A 7,917-nucleotide genomic window follows, 5' to 3' on the forward strand; every position below is an offset into this window, starting at 1 on the left:
TAGTCACAGGTCTTAGACGCAGCGCCACGCCGCACCGCGCAGCCCCCTAGGCTATGGCGGAGTTTGAAAAGACGCGTTCAAGGAGATCACTTCAAGTAAGATCCTTTCGTCTGATTTCTTGCTTCCTTGGGATTTACTTTGCCTTTTCACGGGCGCCAGCCCTCACCCCGCCCTCACTTTTCCTCTTTGGCGCCTTAGGGATGCTTTAGGAAGCTATGGAGATGGAGGCCGAGAACACGTGGATCGCAGCAAGGGGTTGACCCACCTTCCAAAAAGTGTCAGGCCCCCCTTTTTAAAAGAAGAAACGTTAGTAGTAGTCAGTCTAGTGGGAGGCAGAATGGTCAGTGTGTGTGTGTGTGTGTGTGTGTGTGTAAGGGTGGGGATCAAGGAGCGGCTCTACCGGCACGATACTAATTGTAAAAACTACACCAGGGAAATATTAATACCCCAGATGGAGAAGAAGTTTAGAGAAGGGGGGAGGTTAGGAAGGCCCTAGACGGGCTTTGAGTCCTTTCTTCCCTCAGAACAAAATCCTGCAAAAGTAGACTGTCTCCAGTAGGCTGCAGTCAGAAAAGCTCTAGCTCTGAGCCCTCTTACTTGATGAGAAACCCAACACGGGGGTATGGAAGGAAGAAGGGAAGGAACACAGGAGAAGAGGAGGAAAGGACTAGAATGAAGAAGAGGAGAAAAAGAAGAGAGGTGGGAGGGAACGCACAAACCAGAGCTGTTCTTTCTGCTTCCAGAAAGCAGTTGGTAGGAGGGATGATATGGAATGAAAACTTTGTGACAATGTGAGAGCACAGATGTTCAAATACTTTAAACCCTTTTCTCCCCTATTTATGGCAAAATTTCTAAAAGAGGAACATTTGAAGTTTTTCAAATATGTCTCTCTTTCAATTCCAGGGGATTCCAGTTAACTTCAGCAATGCATTTTCCCTATTTAAGTAGCCATTTATTTAAAAGATGCTGTTTCCTGAGTGGTTTTCCACCTCCTGCTCCCCAGAATGCGTCTATAAACAGCCTTGGGCTCAGAAACTCCATACTTGTGTCCTCTTGGAGCATTAATTCGGCTCCAAGCCCAACTCTAAATAACTTTTTAATTTGAATCAAGGGAGAGCTTTAGCGGGCTCTATTTCTGGTTTAATGTGATATAAATCACAGATGCACTTTTATTGAATGGTTAAAGCAGCGACATGGAGATCATTAACACAAAACGCCCTGAACAAAACCATCGAGAGAAATAAAGCTGGTTAATAAGATTTTTGAGAAAGCTTTGTGTTAAAAAGCAAAAAGGAAAACCAGCTGAAGGTGACAGTTAGTTCATGGTTAATAGGATCAGGGCGGCCTGGCGGGGCTGCACACTTCTCTTTGGGGAGGTTCAGCCACACTAAAGAAATGAATGGGACATTTAACACATCTGTTATCTAGCCGAGGAACGGAATTGAGACTCAGCACCACCCCAGCCCCAACCCAGAGGAAAGCCAAGTGCGGTCTACAGGAAGATTCTGATTTGAGGTACCAAATGAAGTAAGAATCGTCTTTCCTGGTGTGGACCAACATTTTTGGGGACCTCACCCTTCGCTCTGTTTTCACTCATTTGTACATTGCCATTGTTAAGAAGCAGCAAAACTATGCCCTGGGAAGTGCTGGCAATGGGTAGGACCCTCTCAGGACAAATTCCAAACTTCTGCTGCTGTGGTTTTAAAAGTCCATGCTGTGAGTTTCAAGCGAAACTGCCAAGGGCTCCTAGAGGTTGGGAAAGAGCCAGCGGAGCACCCAGAGCCTTCAGGTCTCCTTGCACAAGGCAGCTTCCAGCAGAGGTAAGCCCTGGGAAATGGAACCCTGCCACCTTGCCCCTTTTCGAGGCTCCCCTCTGATCCTCCTCTGGGTTAGCTGTGGTTCATTCCTCTGTGCCACTTCTAAAGACAGGATACTGAAAATTGTTTTCTAAGTTGCAGGGGTTTGCAGGAGAATCATATTACTGTTCAGGTATCACCAACTCTCTCAATTAGTTTCCCAACATGAACTAAACCAAGAACTCCCTCTTCCGACCCCCGAGGGATGCCCTTCAATAGCTCCAAAGCATCGATTTCAAGTTTCCCTAGTATTTTAGAACAGCACTCCTCTACTCCACGTTTATTTAACCCACCCCTCACAGCTGCTTTATGCCTCAGCTGGGGTAATGTATAGGGAGGGCAGAGACCGGAGAAGGAGTATATTTTTATGTTCATTGACTTGAAATTTTTCATTGCCCTCTGCACAAGGGGGGAGGATTATTTTACTGATTGCCTGGAGATGAGTTTCTATGAATATTTATTGATTTATTTTACAGGCTCAGCAGGGGAGCTGCAAATAAATTTAGTGTGTTCTCTAAATAATTCCTTTTCTATAAGGCAAGATGTCATCTGAAACTTCTAAATAGGCATTTAATTAGCCCGGGTGTTGCTCCAGAACAAAAACTCCTGGCGAGAGCTTCGGGGGCGCACTGTATTGCAAAGAGGCGGTCGATACGCAGAATTGATGCGCGCCAGCCTTTGTTGCCGGCCCATTGTGCGGGCCATGCTTATGAAGACTAATCCAATCATAAATTGCACCCCTGCGCCAATCAGATCGCCCAGAGCCTCCGGCGAATGAAGCTCGAGTGGAGAACTTTGTTGAACTTCATTGTCAGAGCTGTCACTTTTCAAAGCGCTTTAACGGGCAGGCCACTATAAAACCATCACCTCGACGGGAGGACTACGGAGGACTCGCAGACGCCCAAGTAGGATCGTTCCTTAAAGACGTTTGCTAAGCCCAAGAGAGAGGGCATCACGGGGGTGGGAGGGGTGGGAAGTCAGGCATTTACCTCCTGGCCATTTGAAGAAGTTTTTCGGCCCGCCCTGCGCCTAAAATGATGTTCCCTGGCCTCCTCGCGCCCCCCGCCGGGTACCCCAGCCTCTTGCGCCCCACGCCCACCTTAACGCTGCCCCAGTCCCTGCAGTCGGCATTTTCCGGTCACTCGAGCTTCCTGGTGGAGGATCTGATCCGCATCAGCCGACCCCCCGCCTACCTGCCCCGAGGCAGCGTGCCCACCCCCAGTATGTCGCCCCCTAGGCCGGGGGCCCCTGCGGCTCTCACAGACACCGGAGCCTCGGACCTGGGCTCCCCGGGCCCGGGCAGCCGGCGGGGTGGCTCACCGCAGACCGCCGTCTCCCCTGCCAGCGAGCCCACGTTTCTGAAGTTTGGAGTGAACGCCATCCTTTCCTCGGCGCCCAGAACCGGTAAGTGAAAGCAAAACGCTGAGGGCTGTTCTGTTCTGGCCTCAGTTTCCCTTATGCAGCGGGTACCCACGCACACAGCAGCGCACACACTTAACACAAGATCCCCGAGGACCCAGGTCAAGCAATGTGACACGTAGGTCCAGACGATTCCCAGAAAGGAAAGCCGCCAGGTTCGCCCCACCCTCAGAATGAATGTGAACACCTGCAGTTTGAGTGCGCACAGTACCTGGTGCAGGGAAATCGAGCGCACGCCCCTGGGCCTCTGCGTTTCTGCCCTCCAGCTTCTGGAAGCCCGTTTCTTAAACCCAAGACAACATATTTACTAGCTTAACAAGTATTGTGGGTCTGCAATTCTTTTCTCCCCCGCTCCAATTCTACCCATCTTGTTTGCGCCTAGGATGATATTGGGGGGAGGTGGGTAAGTGACTGTGAGGACTATGGGGAGAGTTCTACAGATGAGACAGTGTTAGGGAAACATTTATTTTACTCTTTCATTGAGGAAGAAGCCTTTGAAACCAGCCTAAGATGTAATCATGTCATGTGTTCACTGTCCTGTACAATAATCAGGTGACCTAATCAAATTCCCTGTCTTCCTCCTTCTGTTCCTCCTTCCCTCACTCCCAGAAACGTCTCCCACCTTGCTCCAGAGTGTCCCTCCCAAGACCTTTGCCTTTCCCTACTTTGAAGGCTCTTTCCAGCCTTTCATCAGATCTTCTTATTTCCCAGGTAAGTCTCGTCCCCCTTCCTTTCAGGAGGCTGGAGTCACCCCAGCCCCACCCCATCGCTCCCTGCCCCGAAGCCATATTTCTCCGTCCACCCCACGGGGTTACGCTCTGGTTCAGAGGTTGCGAGACGTACAACATTCACGAATCCGTCGCGCCAATTTGATGCCCTATTTAGCACAAGCAGTGACTGCTTGACACTTTGCACCAATTCCCTGCTCTACAAATTAGCAGGAATTGTCATGGTCCCAATTTGAGGCGGTTCCCTTCCCGGCGCGGAACTGTTGGCATCCCTTCACGCCGCCGTTTTCCCACAGAGTCAGTGCACTTGGCCACGATTCCCCACAAAGGTTTCAGCACCATGACCAATTGGTCAGCTCCTCCGGGCAGCCACACACAGACCAGCCCTCGCCCCTCCGAGCCGAGGAGAGACACCTACCAGCCGGGGCTAATTTCTCTTTAAAACTCATTCAGGGCTTCGGGCTTTTCACAAGACCACATGGGGTGCCCTCTTGTGTGGGATGCCTGGGGTCGCCCGGGGGAGGGGGACTAGATCCTCCCACACCCCCAACCCTCTATTTCCAGCCCGACTTCCCAAATCATACCCTCCCCCCACCGCCAAACCGTTTTAAAGACCGTAGAACTCGTAAAATTGGAAGTCGGAGGGAGGTCCATAATTGGGTCCCAGTTTAAAGGAGAAACACCTTAAGCAGGTTCCACGAAGTTTTCATCCTGCAATCCCAGTGATGACTCAAAACTCTACAACTGGTCAAGACTGAGGAGACGGGAACTCTTATAAAGGGAAGGGAGACTGGGTATGGTCGGGGGTGGGGGGCGGTGAGTAAAACCTCGACAGCACTTCCCAATATCAGCGAAAGAAACACGCAATTGATTTTTGAAAGGGGGAGAGAGAATTCACCAACCGTCCCCCCTCCCACCATTCATGCTGTTGCTGCTAATGGAATTTGCTCCCTTTCTCCCCCAGCTCAATGCTCTAACAAAAACAACCCAAGCTTTATAAATAGCTTTTCATGTCCATTTAATGAAAATGATTCGGGGAAGAGAAGCCTCTGCCATCAGTATTCTCCCAATGGTCTTGGCCTGCAGTTGTGTTTAGTTTGAAAGTGTAAATCTCTTTTGTCCCAGTAATATATGGCTTTCGCTGCTTGTCCTCAGTCTTTTTCTGTTAGTTCATTACTACACAATTACCATTCACGCTTCATTAGAGTCTCTGTTTCTTTTGGGGTTTTTTTTTTTTTTTTTCCTCCCTTAAAGCGAAACTCTCCCCCACCCCCTTACCCCCTCCTTTTATCATGCCAATACCCATTGGGAAGCGGTCAATGTGCTAATTAGCTGCCACTTTTCATGTATTCGGGCCGAATTCTTTACGTTTTGCGGATGAGGGGAGGAAAGATTAATATAAAAAAGATGAATACTGATTGGATTTTTCCAAAAATAAAAAAATCCAAAGCGGATTTTCTCCTAACAAATCAGTAAAGCACCTCATTTTCATCCAAAGAATGCAAAAGCCACCAATGTGCTAAAAGCTTAGGGGGGAAACCCAAGGGGCCTCGGCTGGCTATTTTATTTTTACTTTTGTAACTTATTTTTTTTTCTCCTGCTATATTAGCTGATGCACGCAGGTTTGGTTTCCCTGAGACCGTTGAATGGAAAAACGAAACAGGCTATTGTGGGGGTTGTTTTCTGTGTTTCCGTGGTTTTACCTAATCCGGGTTTGCACGGTTGAAAGGGAAAGTTATTTGGGCGGAAAGCGCCTTTCACTCTCGCAGGTTTGTAGGTTCGTAGCCTATTCTCCAGGGGGAGAAAAAGGAGAGCTTTAAAGAGACGAAGGATCAGAAAGGAAAACCAAAGGAAGCCGCAAAGGAGGGGCGGACGGGGCAGGACACCGCCCACTCACTCACCTAGCACTCCTGGCCTCCGCAGCGTCCTCCAGCGTCGTGCCCATCCCGGGGACCTTCTCCTGGCCACTGGCCGCCCGCGGCAAGCCTCGCAGGGGCATGCTGCGTCGAGCCGTGTTCTCCGACGTGCAGCGCAAGGCGCTGGAGAAGATGTTCCAGAAGCAGAAGTACATCAGCAAGCCGGACCGCAAGAAGCTGGCGGCCAAGTTGGGCTTGAAAGACTCACAGGTGAGGGCGGTCTCCCCGTAGGGCCCCCCACCCCCCACCCCGCGCCAGGCATGGTCTAAATGGGAGGGTTCTAGGAAACCGTTTAGGTCCCAGTGTACAGATGCAGTCAGGACTAGAGAGGATGAAAGGGGCGAGAGCCGGCTTCGCGGAGGCTCCTCGCGATAGATAGCCACTCTCCCTGCCCCGTCTCTCCCAGGCTCAGCAGCGACCCCACCCCCGCCCACCTCGGCCAGGTACCCTAAGACCCGGCGAGAGATGCGTGAAGTGGGTGGCGGGGATGAGATTGGGGGCTGAATGGAAAGTGCCACGTGGCGTCCCAACTCACTTTAAGGGGTGGGGAGCTGGCAAAGACGGTGGCGGGGGCTCCGCGCTAACCTCCCCTCTCCCCTGCTCTCACCCCTTTGGCCCCAGGTGAAAATCTGGTTTCAGAACCGACGCATGAAGTGGCGGAACTCCAAGGAACGCGAGCTCCTGTCTAGCGGGGGCTGCCGCGAGCAGACCCTTCCCACCAAACTCAACCCGCACCCGGACCTCAGCGACGTGGGCCAGAAGGGTCCCGGGGACGATGACGACGAGGAGGACGAGGGCCCGGGCAGCCCCCGCCCCCGCCTGGTCTATCACGCGGCCCCCGCCGACCCTCGGCACCTGCGGGACCCGAGGCTGGAAGCGCCGCTGCCCACCTCGCCCGCGCGCTCAGGCAGCCCCGACAAAGCTTCGGACTTCTCCGACTCCGAGGACGACGAGGAGGGCGAGGAGGAGATCACGGTGTCTTAGAAGCCCCCGCGCCCCCCGGGGTACTGATTACGAGTGCTTTGAAACTGAAGAGGTGGGATTCGGTGCGTGTTCACTCGGCCCGCTGCCGCTCGCTGCTGCAGAAGTCACCTTGTCCGAGGGCACCCTGGCCCCTTCCGTTGCCCCAAACGACATTTCTTTCCCCTACACCCCTCCCTCAACAGCCCTCTCCGCACAAGTTAAATTTAGGTCTTGGTCCCAGCCTTAACTCTTCCACAAGGGGTCCTGTCTATCGTGTTTTATTGCAAGCTATCTTAAACACAGTAGGGGTGTTCACTCCTACAGCCTGGCTTAAGCTGTGTGCCAGGCGCTACTGGCTGCAGCAGCAACAACCTTGTAAGAAAGCCTGTATGAAGTAGGAAACCGAGACAGGATATCTCACAATATCAAGCCTATAACTTCAAGACCCCTGACTTCCCAGACCCCTCTACATCCCCATCTTAGGTAGCAACCACATCCTAGCCAACTCCAAACTCTGGTGACCCAGTCTTCTATAGCAATGGCCTTAGAAAGCTCAAGAACTAAAAAACAAACAAACAAAAAACCCCCCACAAACCTGTGCCTTCTGGTCTAAGGTACTGCATAAACACTAAATCTTTTCCGTGTGTCCTATTCCCAGTGCTCTCTGGGCAAAGAAGTGAGATCTCTAAATGGGAGGAAGAGTCAAGCTGTATTTCTGTCCGTGTGTTTTAAAGTATTTTCTTTACTATTTCAGCATCTATGGTATATGAACCAAGCATTCTCCCTTATGCCCTTTTATCATGACTAGGGATGTTCCACTGAGCATTGGGCCTGAGGTGAACAGATAGAGACCCACAAGCCTCTTTGATTTTTTTTTTCATGGAACTTTGCTGTCTTTGCACAGCTTTTATGAACTGTACACTATTTTGTACACGTGTATGGATATTTTATACCAAGGTTATTATGAATGATATAAAGAACTGACTAGATTTCCTCTTTCTTTTTTACAATGCTTTTTAAACTTTAAAAAGGTAG

The 7,917-nt window shown here is 50.9% G+C and overlaps 1 protein-coding gene across 1 annotated transcript; it reads left to right on the forward strand.

Annotated features, from left to right (window-relative positions):
• The first annotated feature begins 2,833 nt into the window (after positions 1-2,833).
• On the forward strand, positions 2,834-7,481 carry DBX1 (developing brain homeobox 1). The gene is made up of 4 exons (XM_061407691.1): positions 2,834-3,260; positions 3,885-3,986; positions 5,927-6,129; positions 6,541-7,481. The coding sequence occupies exons 1-4, from the start codon at positions 2,891-2,893 to the stop codon at positions 6,901-6,903; spliced, it is 1,038 nt and encodes a 345-aa protein (XP_061263675.1). The 5' UTR covers positions 2,834-2,890; the 3' UTR covers positions 6,904-7,481.
• Positions 7,482-7,917: the final 436 nt, after the last annotated feature.

Source organism: Bos javanicus, chromosome 29 (assembly GCF_032452875.1).
Source record: "Bos javanicus breed banteng chromosome 29, ARS-OSU_banteng_1.0, whole genome shotgun sequence".
NCBI lineage: Eukaryota > Metazoa > Chordata > Mammalia > Artiodactyla > Bovidae > Bos > Bos javanicus.